Consider the following 16262-nt stretch of genomic DNA (forward strand, 5'->3'; position numbering starts at 1 on the left):
TTTCACAACATCTTTCCGATAGGAAGGAGACCAGAATTGCACGCAATATTCCAACAGTGGCCTAACCAATGTGCTTCATCTGCCTGTTTATTTTGCAAAGTATCCCGTACTCCAAAAATCAATGTAAAGGAATTTCTCCTAATTTTCTTCTCCCTCTTCATAATAACTTTAAAATTGATTAAATTTATCCAGTGCTTCCCCAATGCATGTTATACTAAGCAGCAGCATAATCTGAAAGTCTGTTTGGGATAAATGATGAATAGGGAAACAATTCCTGGGTGAGTTATTAAACACAGTAAATAAAACACAGAGCAGCCAGAATTGAGTAGCGTTGCTGTTCTACTTGAAAAATAAAGTCTGAGTTAATAATTTCAAAATTATCTCAATATTGTATCTCACAATGGTAAAACCAGAATCAAAGTATAACCCAAGAAATAAGTGTTTACATACAGATCTGTAATTTAAAAAAATAAACTTCTAGATTAGTTCAACAAACTTCCCATTTGTAACATGTAGTCATATCAAATGTTCCCATTTACAAGGTGATAAGAAGAAATGTGCAAACATGAACACTCCGCCAAAAACAGTTTGCATTCCCTGTACCTGTTTATTTCAGTGTCACCATTCTACAGCCCCATTGAGAGCTATTCTTTTGTGAAATTAGACCACAACTAAGTTATTAAAGAAAAGCTAAGACAAAAAATTTCAAGAGTGATCACTGGAGTAGATGCACTTTCTCCTTGAACCATTTTCCATCATTCAAGTGTAATCTGAATACATTCATTAGTGCAAAATTGCTGTGGACTCAGAGCCACTGGAATCTAGACTAAGGTTGCTGAAACAGGTTTCATTTTTGATATTTATAAACTAAAAAGGCAAAAGACAGCGAACATAACAATTACAAGCACAAGAAAGAGCCAGATAGACAGTGAGGGACAGAAGAACAGAAATACATTGAGAGACAAACACATACAAAAAACTGCGAGAGAGAGAGAGAGAGAGATGGTGAGGAACAGAGAATTTATCCCATTAATATGCATTACATTTAGACTCAGGATTTAACTGTGAAAGGGAAACACATTGCCCCAATGCAGAACAGAACCCAACATACAGAAATGGTTCCTAAAAGTCTGATTAAAACCTCATCCCCATACAACATTAAAACATGACCACCACTTAGTAGTTACTTGTGCAAGACACATGAAACAGACTCCGCAAAGAGTTATTCAGCAAATAACAGCTAAAAAAATTACACACTATTTCAGTGCATGGTCAAAGAACATAAGTGAATTTTCGGTTGTAGACTTGGCATGTTGCTATAATTATAATTTTCATTTCCTCTCAAGTACTTAGAACATCAGGCTAGTTTTTGGCTCACAACCCTTAAGTTTCATTCAATCAAATGTCAAGTGCAAAGCTCACCATTTATACAAAGATATAAAAATGCCAAAATAATAGCTTCAGTTTTGCAGTCTTGATTTGTCATAGAAACAGAATGCTTCACACACAAGATGTTAAAAGCTTCAGAAAACTCGGGATCAAGTCTTTCATTGATGTAAACATTGAAGTGTTCAGCCTGGAGTTCTCCAAATAAATAGGGATTTCATCATTTGATTTTCTTCACTGTAATGCATCATAGGCATTTTAAAACAAAACAGAAATATTCTACAGTTTTGAATCTGCGGCTGTCCAATAATTCACCTTTGCAGCCACAGTTTTGCAGCCCTTGACTGAAAAGACTCTTTGGTCCTTTGGGAAGTATACCATCTCTTCGGCCACTTTGATGGCTACTTGGTCAACATCTTCAAGATGCCGCGTGTACAATTCAGCTTTTGCACACAACACAACGTGCTTATACTCCAGTGGCAGAAAAGGAATAAAATAATCGATCAGATATTTGTCAATGAGACGGGTGTGCCAGAATCCACCTGTGATCAGAGAAAAATTCGAAACTCAGTCACATTCATAAAAATGCCTAGGTGCTCAGATTCCGATTAGCATAAACCTTCTAGTTTATCCAGAATAATGCCAAAATAAACAATATGTTAGAATCATCAAATCTCTATCGTGTGGAAGCAGGCCATTTGGCCCATCAAGTCCACACCTGCAGTAATTTTTAACAAAATTGAAATCATCCAGCATCTTTCATCAGATGTCCCAAAGATCTTTATAGCTTATTAACCTTTTTAGAAGTGTGGACTCTATTGTAATGCAGAAAATGCAGCAACCAATTGGAGCACAGTAAGCTCCCATAAGCAATGTTATGGATCAGATCAGATTCCCTCAAACCAGTTTAAGGAAGTAGCCCAGAAACTAACTTTTCTAGTTGTTTTAAGCAGGTGTAAGTGGATATTCCGGGAGTGATACAGCCTAATCACTTAGTTTCAAACAAAACAGAATTTATTTGCAGGATTACCAAATTAAACAAACAGAAGAGAACAGAATAACTTAACCTGAAAACCTAACAGATTATCCCAACTTAATGATGCTGCTCCAAATATTTGCAACAATCACCATAAACATCCCTTTTCAAAAAATAAGAAAAATCCAACACAGGGTCTTACAGGAGAGGAAAAGAGATGGCAGTGAGATTCTTCCATGTAGCTGTTTCTTTGACCAGCAGTCTTGAAAAACTGACTAGCAGCTCTGAACCCAAACCAAACAAGACCAGAGAAAAGCTGAGCTGGGAGAACTGGCCCGTCCCCTTTCATTGTACAAGTCATTTTCTTACAACTTGGTTGTTGACTTAGGAAACATCTGTAGCCATTATTAAAGTGGCTAGCTCAGACATTTTGGAACCTGTGTCTTTAGACCCCTCAAATAAAAAAAACAAGGACTACATAACCTTGTTAAAGGAGCAGTACTATCACATTACATTGCCAACTCTTTTTACTGAAACTGTTGCAGGAATAAATATTACCCCAAACAGCTGCTTTTCTTCAAAATAATGAAACTAGAATCTTTAACTTTCATCCATGGGAGCAGACTGGAGCTGTTTCTCACAACTCACCTCTATGATGCCACCTCTGGCAATCCCTCTCTCCCTCAGAATTGCACCTGGGAGAGTCATCCTAGATTTTGTGTTCAACTATTTGAAACATTTCAACAATCTCCTGACTCAAAAGTGAATATGCTTCCCCCAAGGCACAGATGGTAGCAAATGGCAAATATGCACAAGTGAAATATGCATTAAAAATTGTTAAGTAATGGAAATCATGCCATTCACCTTAAATTGGTGTCCTCTGGTTTTTAACCCTTCCACCAATGGGAATGGCCTCCCTCTGTCTAGTCTGACTTAATCCCTCCAGACTTGAACGCTTATGAATCTTCTCTATGGAGTAGTCCCAGTTTCTCAAAAAATATCCACATTATGCAACTGTTCTTGTAAATCTGTTCCTCTCCTTTTTGAAAGCCTTCACACCCTTTCTCAAGGACGATGACCGGAACTGGACACAATACTCATTTGAAACCAAGCCAGTGAAGTTCAGCTTAACCATTACGGTATTTCACAGCATTTTCTACAGTTGCAATTTATTCATTCACTGGGATCCACTAACTCCACGTTTTATAGTTTGCTCAATCTGCAATTAAAAATTGAACAAGGATGCTTATACTCACCTTGTGCTCTCATTGTATAACTCAGGAGACTGTTCGGTCCATCGTATTTGTCATATCTTCAAAACTATCCTGTCTGCTCTTTCCCTATAGCTCTCAAAAGTAGGCATCCATCATTTGTGAAAATTGTTTGAAGAGAAATTAAAGCAGCTTTATAGGGAAATGGCGGAGCCTAACTGGATAGATCATTCAATCAGACAGGATATACTGAGCATTCTCCTTCACTGCTTTAAGATTTTGGAAACGGGTAACATTTTTAAAAATCTTCAGTCAGGTAGATAAGTATATTTAAAACCTGGAAACTTAGTATTCAAATTTTTTCATTTGGATTATATTACTGACAGATTTTTTGCTTTTATGTTCACAAAAATAAGATATGGAAAGGCAGCACTAGAATTTGGAACAATTGGAGAGAATCATTTATGAAATCACTGGAAGATATAGAATAATTGGAAGGAAATGCTGTAGTTCCACCAAAGCATGGTGAGTTGGAACCATTTCCACCAAAGCTCAAATAAATTCAATGGGATACTGGTGGGTTGGTGAATCGGTATAAAATTGGCATCATAGAAACAAAGTCACTGTCAACCCTCCATAAGATGTTGGAGCAAAAGCAGGCCATTTGGCCCATTGAGTCTGCTCCACCATTCAATGAAATCATGCTGATTTGATAATCCTCAACACTACTTTACTTCCTTATCCCCATAAAAGGATTCCCTTAAAAGATTAGAAGTCTGTCTATCTAAGCCTTGAATATGCTTAGCAACGCAGCCTGGACAGCCCTTTGTAGTAAGGAATTCCACAGATTCACTACCCTGAGAGAAAATAAAGCATTATGTCTTTAACAGGCTTTTCCATTCCCAGTTCAAATAAATTCTGAACCAAGACTTACTATTTTTGTTGTTATAGACTTCTAAGGACAGGCTATTCTCCAAGTCTTTCTGTTGAATATCTTCCCTTTTCATCCCACGCTGCCAGAAATCTAGCACAATATCATTTATCTTCTCACCACCAGCATTGCTACTCAAAGAAAGTAGAGACAGATTACTTTACTTCAGTTCACTTCTATTAATGTTCACTTCAGGAACATCAAGAGTAAAAAATCAAAGATTTTAAGTGATTGGCATCAGAACGACAGGGAAAATGGTGAGGTTTCTTCAAGACATCAGTTGTGGCTCAGTTAGTCAAACTCTTGTCCGAGTCAGAATGTTATCAGTTCAAGTCTTACTCCATGAACTTAGCAGGAAAATCAAGGTCAATAGTATCAGCACATCTGTCTTTCCCATGTGATATTAAACTGATTGATTAAATTTGATTCCCTACAGTATGGATTGGCATCTGGAGAGCTTGCTGTGCACAATGTGACACTGCCCTGGTATTCTGGCTTTGTGATCTTGTTTGAGGGATAAATGTTGGCGAGGTTAGCAAATATAACTTCCCTATCATTCTTTCAAAAATATTGCCATGGGATATTTTACATCTTCTTCAAAGGCCAGCTAGGGTACTGGAGCATCAGATTGTCAGGGTTGGAGGGTTTGAGGCTGGTGATGTTTTCCCTGGAGCCGAGGGGTGACCTTATAGAGGTTTGTAAAACCAAGAGGGGCATGGATAGGGTGAATAGTCAAGGTCTTTTCCACGGGGTGGGGGAGTCCAGAACTAGAGGGCATAGGTTTAGGGTGAGAGGGGAAAGATATAAAAAGGGACGTAAGGGGCAACTGTTTCACGCAGAGAGTGGTGTGTGTATGCAATGAGCCACCAAGGAAGTGGTGGAGGCTGGTACAATTACAACATTTAAAAGGCATCTGGATGGGTATGTGAATAGGAAGGGTTTGGAGGGATATGGGCCAGGTGTTGGCAAATGGGACTAGATTAGGTTAGGATATCTGGTAGGCATGGATAAGTTGGACCAAAGGGTCTGTTTCCGTGCTGTACGTCTCTATGACTTGATGTTACAGTGTTAAAGCTGATATATAAAAGCAAGTTGCTGCTGTTAGAAATCCTTCCTAATTTTCATTTCTTTGGCAGAGATATGTAATAGGCAACTGAACTGATGCTTCTCACATTATGCTATTGCTCAAAGTCAACATTATTTTACCCCGTGAACAATCCAGGCACGTCCCTATATCCTACCCTAAAGGAGATCCTGAATAGTGTTAACAAGGCGAACAAGGAAAGGATGCTTTCCTTTGAATTAAGGGACAGTTTTAAAATTAGGAGTTACCCTTTCTGGACACAGATGAGAGAAATTTTTTATTTCTCCCTCAGAGCATTATGTGACTTTGAAACTGTGTACCAGAAAATAGCAGAGACAGGGCCATTAAATATTTTAAGACAGAGGAGGATAGATTCTTGCCAAACAGGAGAATCACATGTTACTGTGATAGCTGGGAATGTGGAATGTGACACACAAATAGATCAGTCATGATCTTCTCAGTTCGAGCCTGTCGCCTCATGGGGCGAAATGGTCTATGTATGTGTCTAGTTTGACTGTTGATACGTTTATGCAGAATAAAGAAGGGAACAAGGGGTAAGTTCACTGGTCACATCATATGGGATGCATCCATCAGGCAGCTCTAATCCATTTCCTAATTGCAGGACAAGATAGTAATGAATTGAGGGGCATGCTGCCTGGCCTGGCTTGGCCCTCTGACATGCTTCAGTCGTGCAGTACCCTACTTTTTAACCAAGAAATCTGGATGCTTCAAAGTGATTTTCCCGCATGCAATAGGATGACAAAATAAAAAGCATAACAGCTTAAAACTGCAACATATCCAAAGACCAGCTTATACTTGCCTCAGGAAGATGAACATTGCCTTTCGATAAACCACTCCATCAAGGTGGCTGTAGTATTCCAGAAATGGCTTAATGGAATCAATGAGCTCAGGGTTCATTTTGTCCATCTCATCAAAAATAAACAGTGACCGCTTACACAAGCTAACATTCCCACGAATCCAGTCCTGCAACTGTTGCTGAATTAATTCAAAATAGAAAATAAAAATTAAAACTGAATGTTTGCATCTAGTTAAGGCCAAATGCCTTATTCTTTGAGTATCAGTTGTGTTGACAGCATCTTTCTTGGTAGCACCACATCTTCAACTACCTCTTTTAAAGTTCATGCTGCTGTCTTTATTTTTAACAATTCAGATAAAAGCTACAAATATTGATTTCAACTCATGAAATTCTTCCATAGAAATGCATGTGAATAGTTTAACTTAATATTTATGCAGGGTTAAATAAAACCACCAAAGTGGGCCATTAGTGTCAAACATTACCACCACCTGTGGCTGCTTATAAAGGCATATCCTTAGCCAGATTGGAGATAATTGGCCAATTGTCGCACAAATCACATTGCTTAGTGACTGACATTGTTTATCCACAAGTGTTCTATATTTTCCTTAAGAAAACACCCAGTTTACAGTTTTGCCTATGTTTGCTGTAGTTTATATAGACTGTAGACTGACTGCTGTAGCACATTGTTTAAAAGCCTGTTGTGCTGAGTAAATACATTGATACAAATTACATTCCCTGCTCTGAACCCTGCCAAATGTCCCACCCTAATTCCAATTCATTGGCTGACATGTAGGGTGCTAGTAGAAATTCAGCTAACACGGAGACTCCTCTTCCCCCAAACACAAGACCAAATACATGCTTCAGTCTTGTGGTATATTACTCTTGAACCAAGAAATTTGGATGCTTCAAAGTGATTTTCCCCACATGCAATAGGATGAGGCAACATCACAAAGTATGAATTGCAATATGTGCTGTGAATGTTTGCATTCACAGAATTGTTTCATAAAGAATGTACTTCAATGAATTACCCAAAGTCTTGTCAATGTAACAGAGCCATATATGATACAGAAGGGTGTCAGTAAGTCCATGATGGTTCTCTGTGGAGCAATCCAGATGTCCATTTCCACATTCTATCTACATAGCCCTGCAGGTTTATTATCTCTGGGTGTACATTCAACTTCCTTTTGAAATCCATCCCCTCTGGTAGACAAAGATGAGAGTGGTCCGAAGGGAAGAGTATCAAAAATGGGCCAAGGCCAATAATCTCAAAATTCAGCAGTAGCTGGGAAATGTGAATTGGGGGCAGCTATTTGAAGGGAAGTCCACATTTGATATGTGGGAGGCTTTCAAAGATAGGTTGAAGGTAGTGCAGGATAGGCATGTACCTTTGAAAACAAGGGATAGGAAAACATTGGATGACAGGAGGAATTGTGCAACGAGCCAAGAGGAAAAGGGAAACGTACATAAGGTCCAGACAGCTAAGAACAGAACGAGCCTTGGAGGAATATCGGAAGAGTAAGGACCAATCTTAAATGAGGAATCAAGCAGGCTAAAAGGGGTCATGAAATAACTTTAGTGAGCAGAATTAAGGAGAATCCCAAGGCTTTTATTCATATATAAGAGGCAAGAGGGTAACTAGAGAAAGGGTTGATCCACTAAAGGATAAGGAAGGAAGATTGTCTGTCGAACCAGAGAAAATGGGTGAGATTCTGAATGATTACTTTGCATCAGTGTTCACTGAGGAGACGGACATGATGAACGTTGAGATATAAGTTTGCTTACTCTGGATCATGTTGACATAGGAGGATGGATGTGTTGGGTAGGTGAAAGTATATTAAAGTGGACAAATCCCCAGGACCTAGTTTGCTGAGGGAGGCGAGAGGAAATAGCTGGGGCCCTGACAGATATCCTTGTAGTATCCTTAAACATAGGTCAAGTGCCGGAGGATTGGAGAGTTGCTAATGTTGTCCCCCTGTACAAGATGGGTAGTAGGGATATTCCAGGTAACTACAGACCAGTGAGCCTATTGTCAGAGGTGGGGAAGTTGCTGGAGAAGGTACTGAGGGATAGGATCTATTTATATTTGGAAGAGAATGGGCTTATCACTAATAGGCAACATGGTTTTGTGCAGGGGAGATCGTGCCTTACCAACTTGAGAGTTCTTAGAGGAAGTGACCAAGTTGATAGATGAAGGAAGGGCTGTAGATGTCATATACATGGACTTTAGTAAGGCATTTGATTAGGTTCCCCATGGTAAACTAATGGGGAAAGTGAGGTCATATGGTGTGCAGGGTGTTCTAGCTAGGTGGATAAAGAATTGGTTGAGCAACAGGAAACAGAGTAGTAGTTGAAGGGAGTTTCTTGAAATGGAGAAAGATGACCAGTGGTGTTCCACAGGGATCAGTGCTGGGGCCACTGTTGTAGGTGGATAAAGAATTGGTTGAGCAACAGGAAACAGAGTAGTAGTTGAAGGGAGTTTCTTGAAATGGAGAAAGATGACCAGTGGTGTTCCACAGGGATCAGTGCTGGGGCCACTGTTGTTTGTGATATCCATAAATGATCTGGAAGAGGGCATTGATGGTCTGATCAGTATGTTTGCAGATGACACGAAGATTGGTGGAGTAGCAGAAAGCATAGGGGGCTGTCAAAGAATACAGGAGAATACAGATAGATTGGAGAGTTGGGTGGAGAAGTGGCAGATGGAGTTCAATCCAGGCAAATGTCAGGTGATGCATTTTGGGAAGTCTAATTCTAGAGCAAATTATACAGTAAACGGAAGAGACTTTGGAAAACTTGATGAGCAGAGAGATCTGGGAGCTCAGGTACCCTGAAGGTGGCTGCACAGGTAGATAGTGTGGTCAAGGCGGCATATAGTATGCTTGCCTTCATTAGGGTATTGAGTATAAGAGCTAGCAGGTCATGTTAAATTGTACAAGACTCTGGTTCGGCTGCATTTAGAATACTTTGTACAGTTCTGGTCGCCACATTATCAAAAGGATGTGGACACTTTAGAGAGTGTGCACAGAAGGTTTACAAGAATGGTGCCTGGTATGGAAGGTTCTAGCTATGAAGAAAGGTTGAGTAGGTTAGGATTGTTTTCATTAGGAAAAAAGGAGACTGAGGGGGGACATGATTGAGGTCTACAAAATCATGAAGGGTATAGACAGGGTGGATAGAGATAAGTTTTTCCCCAGGGTGAGGGATTCAATAACGAGAGATCACATGTTCAAGGTGAGTGGAGAAAAGTTTAAGAGGGATACACATGGAAAATACTTTACACAGAAGGTGTTAGGTGTCTGGAACACATTGCCAGCAGAGGTAGTAGAGGCAGACACAGTAGATTGATTTAAAGTACGTCTGGACCAATGCATGAGTAGGTGGGGAGCAGAGGGATACAGATCGTTAGGAATTGGGTGATAGGTTTAGACAGTGGATTTGGATTGGCTTGGAGGGCCGAAGGGCTTGTTCCTGAGCTGTAAATTTTCTTTGTTCTTTGTTTAGAGGCAGCAGGTTCCGGTTTGTGACCACTTGCTGCATTAAATGTTCTTCCTCACATCGCTTCTGCATCTCTCATTTGAAATCTTAGAACTATCTCCTCTAGTTCCTGGGCCAACAGCCAATGGGAACAGCCTTTCTTGGTCTACTTTTTCTGACCGGTTATCATCTTCTACACTTCCATCAAATCTACCCTCCATCTACTTTGTTCCAGCACTTCTCCAAACTTTATAGTTAAAAGAAGACAGTCCTGAAAGGATTCTGTTGTGTCCCATTAGCATGCGGTTAACACACTGTATAATATGAATTGTGTTTGATAGACAGGGGAGCCCAAGATTATGGGGAGATAGACAGGGAAGTGGAGCGCAAACAGATCAGCCATGATATTTTGAACAGTGGAGCAGGTTTGACTTGTCCAATGGTCTGTTCCTGAGTCCTAACTTTCTATACAGGATAAAACAAAACTGAAAAAAAATGGGGATAGAGAATATTCTTCATAATTGAAAGGTGCTACAAGTTTTAGGACAGGCAGTAACAGGATGCACGTTGTCACTTAAAATGTAGGCAGCAGTGCAGCACTATTTTGAATTCCAACATTGCTGAGCCAATGAAAAGCTTCAATTCAGTATTCTCAGAGTACAACTCAGCTGGATCAAGGTACATTATCTGGTTTGATAGGACCATAGAGAAGGAACCTTACTCTGTCTAACCCAAGCTGTACCTGCTCTGGGAAAAACCTGCTCTGATTTTGAATCCTGTACAAGTGATGCAAGAGTATGACAGAGAAAAACAAGTTGATAATTACTATATACTTGCTGGTATGTTGAACATTGGGGAAGTGGTAAGAAGTCACAAATTTATGAACATATTTACTGTCCATTCCATTTTTATACAGGCTTTCAGCTATTATTCTACTGACAAAGCTTTTGCCAGTACCAGTCCAGCCGTGTAGAGAAAGGGTGAGAGGTTTCTTTGCATCCTTATTACTCAGGAAGCCTTCGATCGCCTTTGGAATCACATCCAATGCAATATGTTGCCCAAACAGCTGCTCCTTTAAGGAGGTTTCCAATCCTATTTTAAAAACAACCAGAAACAGATAAATACACACACAGGACACATGCAATACACAGCTACAGTCAGAGAAACAGTACAGCAGCTAAGTGTAAAAGTAATAGGGTCATGATAGTAGGGGATTTCAACCTCCCCAACATTAACTGGGGTAGTCAGTGTGAAAGTTTAGAGCGAGCAATATTGTTAAAATGCATCTAGGACAGCTTTTAAAATCAGTAAATGGAAAGCCCTACAAAGGAGGAGGTAGTACTGAACTTAATTTTAAGACAAGAAAGGTGGGCAAGTGGTTGAAGCATCAATGGGGGAGCATTTTGCAAACAGCGATTATAAATTTGTTCAACTCAAAATTGTTATGGAAAAGAACAAGAACAGACAAGGGATAAAAATCAAAATCCTCAACTGGGTTCTCACCAATACAACAATTGGTGGATGTTAAATAATGACATAAGAATAGCATTAGATTACAGGAGAATATACACCGGCCGGTCAGATGGGCCAATCAATGGAAAACAGAATTCAATCCGGATAAATGTGAGCTGATGCATTTGGGCAGAACAAACAATGAATGTTACGACACTGAGAAGCACTGAAGATCAGAGGGACATAGGTGTACATGTCCAACAGTTCCTTATGGTATCCTGAAGAAGGGCTTATGCCCGAAACGTCGATTCTCCTATTCCTTGGATGCTGCCTGACCTGCTGCGCTTTTCCAGCAACACATTTTCAGCCCTTATGGTATCAAGACAGATAGACAAAGTGGTTAAGGAGACATAGGGGATTCTTCCCTTTATTTGTCAAGGCATACAGTTTAAACTGTACAGTGCATTGCTGAACTGACATTAATGTGTACAGTTTTGGTTTCCTTATTTGAAACTAAAAATGTAATTGCATTAGCAGTTCAGAGATGGTTCACAACTCAGTTCTGGAGTGAAGCGCTTATGTTATGAGGAAAGTCTGACCACACGATGTCTTTATCCATCGGAGTTTCAAAAAAAAAGAAACAAGGGTGACTTTATTGAAACTTAGAAGATCTCAAGGAGATGAGATAGGATGAACATCAGGAGGAACTTCACAGGATAATGAGGTCTCTTTTTTAAAAAGAGAGTTGAGGAGAAATGTTTTTCTCTCAGACAGTCACCTTTCCAAGACGTCTTTAAATTTATTTGTGGGCGAGTGTTTTAAAAAATTCTCAAGGTCAGGTTCGTAGGAGAGTAGTCTGACACAGAACAAACGACCAAGAGGCGAGTCTGCTAGAATATGGGCATTTTATTCCCCGCAGCGTCGCCACAACCAGGTACATGCTTACAACGGGTCTGGCTTATACTCACTCTACATGTTACCGGAACTGGGAGCCGTCAGTTCTCGTAGAGCGGTTGCCAACAACCCACGCTCGGCGGTTAAACGTAACCCCGGAGCAGACTCACCGAACTGGAGACTTTTCCAGCTGATATACTCTTTTCCAGATATAAACATTCATGTGAACAGCAGAGCAAGGCTAAAAAACACATTCCATTCTGGTTACATACAGATAAGAAGATTCACACGGGGAGGTGTGTAATAAGATTCACACGGGACTAAGCAACACCTCCATTCCGGTTAGATTCACACATGTATTGGGACATAATTTTTAACCGTTTCACCACATTCCACTGCTTGGCCCAATACATGTGTTACATTATGATTCACACATGTATTGGGACATAATTTTACACCACAGCGAGTGAAGTCAATTTTTGACAATGAACAGAGTCAAGGATCTGGATGTAGGTTTGCTTGCTGAGCTGAAAGATTAGTTTTCAGACATTTCTTCACCATACCAGATAACATCTTCAGTGAGCCCCGGATGAAGCACTGGTGGTGTAGTCCACTTTCTATTTATGGGTTTGGGTTTCCATGGGTTGGTGATGCCATTTCCTGTGGTGCCATCATTTCCTATGGTGATGACATTTCCTGTTCTTTTTCTCAGGGGGGTGGTAAATGGGGTCTAACTCGATGTGTTTGTTGATAGAGTTCCGGTTGGAATGCCATGCTTCTCGGAATTCTCGTGCGTGTCTCTGTTTGGCTTGTCCTGGGATGGATGTATTGTCCCAGTCAAAGTGATATTCTTTCTCATCGGTATGCAAGGATACTAGTGAAAGTGGGTCATGTCTTTTTGTAGCTAATTGATGCACATATATCCTGGTGACTAGTGTTCTGCCAGTTTGTTCAATGTTGTGTTTGTTACAGTATTTGCAACAACAAAACCTACAGACAAACCAACAGAACACCCACAGGACCTCGGATATTAGGGTTCTTAACAGAGGCACGAACAAACAGCTCTGGCAAACATCCAACACAAACTTTGGGTCCGCTATGTGGATGACACCTTTGTCAACACTAAACAAAACAAATTAGAGGAAACCTTCAAGACCATCAATAATACCCTTACTGGCATAAAATTCACTAAAGAGGAGAAAAACAACAATAAGCTGCCACTCTGAGATGTCACATTAGAGTGACCAGCCAATGGGGAACTTCAAACCAGCATCTACAAGAAAACAACACAAACAGACCAAATATTGAATTACAGAAGCAATCATCCCATCACCCAGAAATGAACCTGCATTAGAACATTATTTCAACGAGCCACCACACAATGCAGCACAGAGAAGCTAAGAAGAGCAGAGGAAAATCAACTATACAGTGTATTCAAAAAGAATGGGTACCCAATGAACACAGTCCGCCGATTTCTCAGCAACAAACCCAAACAAGCAGACAAAACACATCCAGAAACCCTAGCCACCCTCCCCTACATCAAAGACATCTCAGAAATGACTGTCAGACTACTCAGACCCCTTGGCATCATGGTAGCGCACAAACCCACCAACACGCTAAAACAGCAGCTAATGAAGTTGAAAGACCCTATACAGACAACAAACAAAACTAATGTCATTTACAAAATACCTTGCAAAAACTGTAACAAACACTACATTGGACAAACAGGCAGAAAACTAGCCACCAAAATACATGATCAACTAGCCACAAAAAGACATGACCCATTCTCACTAAAGTATCCTTACATACAGATGGGGAAGGACACCACTTTGACTGGAACACATCTATCCTAGGACAAGTCAAACAGAGACATGGCATTCCAACTGGAACGCTATCAACTAACACATTGACTTAGATCCCATTTACCACCCCCTGAGAAAAAGAACAGGAAATGATATCACCACCCCAAGGAAACCCAAACATATAAACAGAAAGTAGGCTATACCACCAGTGCTTCAGCTGGAGGCTCACTGGAGAGGTTACCTAGTATGGCGATGAAACGTCTGAAAATGAACTTTCAGCTCAGCGAGCAAGCCTAAATCCAGAACTTCAAACTGAGCTACAAATCTTCTCAAAACTTGCTAGAGTCAAGGATTACAGGGTAAGACATTAAAAGTGAAGTTGAGACCACAAACATCAGTCAAGAGTTGATTGAATGGTGCAGTAGGACCTAATACTGCTCCCTAGTCCTATTTTTGTTAATGGGATAAATATTGACAAGGACACCAGGGATAAAACTCTCTCCTGGCCAATTCCTCTTCAATATACTGGCTGTGGATTATTAATCTGAGGAGGATCCAGAGCTTCTTTTTGATGTTCCATCCAAATGATAACATCTTTAACAATATGATTGAATAGAATGTAGGTGGTGTGCTTAGTAAGTTTGCAGAAGACACCAAAAGTGGTGGTGTAGTGAACAGTGAAGGTTGTTATCTCAGAGTACAGTGGGACCTTGATTAGATGGGCTGTGGGTCGAGGATTGGCAGGTGGAGTTTAATTTAGATAAATGTGAGGTGATGTATTTTAGTAGGACAAATCAGGGCAGGACTTATACAAGTAATGGTAGGGTCCTGGGAAGTGTTGCCAAACAAAAAGACCTGGGGATGCACATTCTTAGTTCTTTGAAGGTGGAGTCACAGGTAGACAGGGTAGTGAAGAAGGTTTTTGATACATTGGTCTTTATTAGTCAATGCATTGTGTATATGATTTGGGATGTTATGGCTGTGGCTATTCAGGACATTGATGAAGCTACCTTTGGAAATATTGCATTCAATTCTGGTCTCCTTGCTATAGGAAAAGTCTTGTTAAACTTGAAAGGATTCAAAAAAGACTTAAAGATATTGCCAGGGTTGGAGGGTTTGAGCTATGGGGAAAAGGCTTAATAGGCTGGGGCTATTTTCCCTGGAGGCCGAGGGGTGATCTTATAGGGTGAATAGCCAAGGTCTTTTTCCCAGGGTAGGGGAGTCCAAAACTAGAGAGCACAGGTTTCAGATGAGGGGAAAGATATAAAAGGGACTCAAGGGGCAAGTCTTACATGCAGAGGGCGGTGTGTGTATGGAATAAACTGCCAGAGGAAGTGGAGGAGGCTATTTTGACAACAATACTTAAAAAACATCTGGATGGGTACATGAGTAGAAAAGGTTTAGAGGGATATGGGCCAAATATTGGCAAATGGGACTAGATTGATTTAGGATATCTGTTCAGTATGAACAAGTTTCCGTGCTCTTCGCTACGAGGACACTAGAGTATGGTACCAAATAACCTCAACACTGGAGTGTCAGCCTTGATTTTTGTGCTCAAATTTTACAGTGGACCTGAACCCAGAACCTTGACTCAGAAATGAAACTGAAACTAACTAAGCCACAGCTGTCATTCAGACAGTAAAAAAAACATATTTATTCTTTATATAGTTTCTGAACACTATCTATAGCATTTCATCAATGAAATTGATAAAAGGCCAACAAGAAACAAAGAAATCAGGCAAGATTTTAAAGTATAAGAAAAATAAACTAAAACATCCCAATGCAGTACCTCAGTATGACTCACTGATTTGGTATCTAATTGCAGAGGAGAAAGTGAGGTCTGCAGATGCTGGAGATCAAAGTTGAAACTTTATTGCTGGAACCGCTCATTCCTGAAGAAGGGCCTGTGCCCGAAACGTCGAATCTCCTGTTCCCTGGATGCTGCCTGACCTGCTGTGCTGTTCCAGCAATAAAGTTTCAACTATCTAATTGCAGACCCTAATTCTGCACTTCACTGCTACCTAAATTACTCCAACCCAACATCTTATTTCATTCAATGCACACCCCTCCAATGATGTATTTCAATTTCTACTCTGTCTAACCCTGCCTCTACCACACAATCCTGCACCTTGCCTCTCACCATCTCCCCCAGCCCTGGGCGCTCCATCTTACTTCTATCCCCAACTCTTCAACGTGTTCCACAACCTGAACCTCTGCCTTTCCTTAGTTTGTTAA

The 16262-nt window shown here is 40.3% G+C and overlaps 1 protein-coding gene across 4 annotated transcripts in view; it reads right to left on the bottom strand.

The window, feature by feature from the left end:
• The window catches only part of LOC122564962 (torsin-1A-like), a 22845-nt gene continuing 6583 nt past the window's right edge, over positions 1-16262 (bottom strand). For 2 of the 4 annotated variants that reach the window (XM_043720520.1, XM_043720519.1), the window contains exons 3-6: positions 10706-10971; positions 6409-6584; positions 4508-4635; positions 1-1928 (exon numbers count right to left, since the gene is read on the bottom strand). In XM_043720520.1, the coding sequence (XP_043576455.1) occupies positions 1666-1928; positions 4508-4635; positions 6409-6584; positions 10706-10971 (833 nt within the window). In that variant the 3' untranslated portion in view covers positions 1-1665. Of the gene's footprint in view, positions 1929-3618; positions 4431-4507; positions 4636-6408; positions 6585-10705; positions 10972-16262 lie in introns of all 4 variants that reach the window. The other 2 variants (XR_006316048.1, XR_006316049.1) reach the window with 2 other exon arrangements.

This window comes from Chiloscyllium plagiosum, chromosome 30 (assembly GCF_004010195.1).
Source record: "Chiloscyllium plagiosum isolate BGI_BamShark_2017 chromosome 30, ASM401019v2, whole genome shotgun sequence".
Taxonomy (NCBI): Eukaryota; Metazoa; Chordata; class Chondrichthyes; order Orectolobiformes; family Hemiscylliidae; genus Chiloscyllium; species Chiloscyllium plagiosum.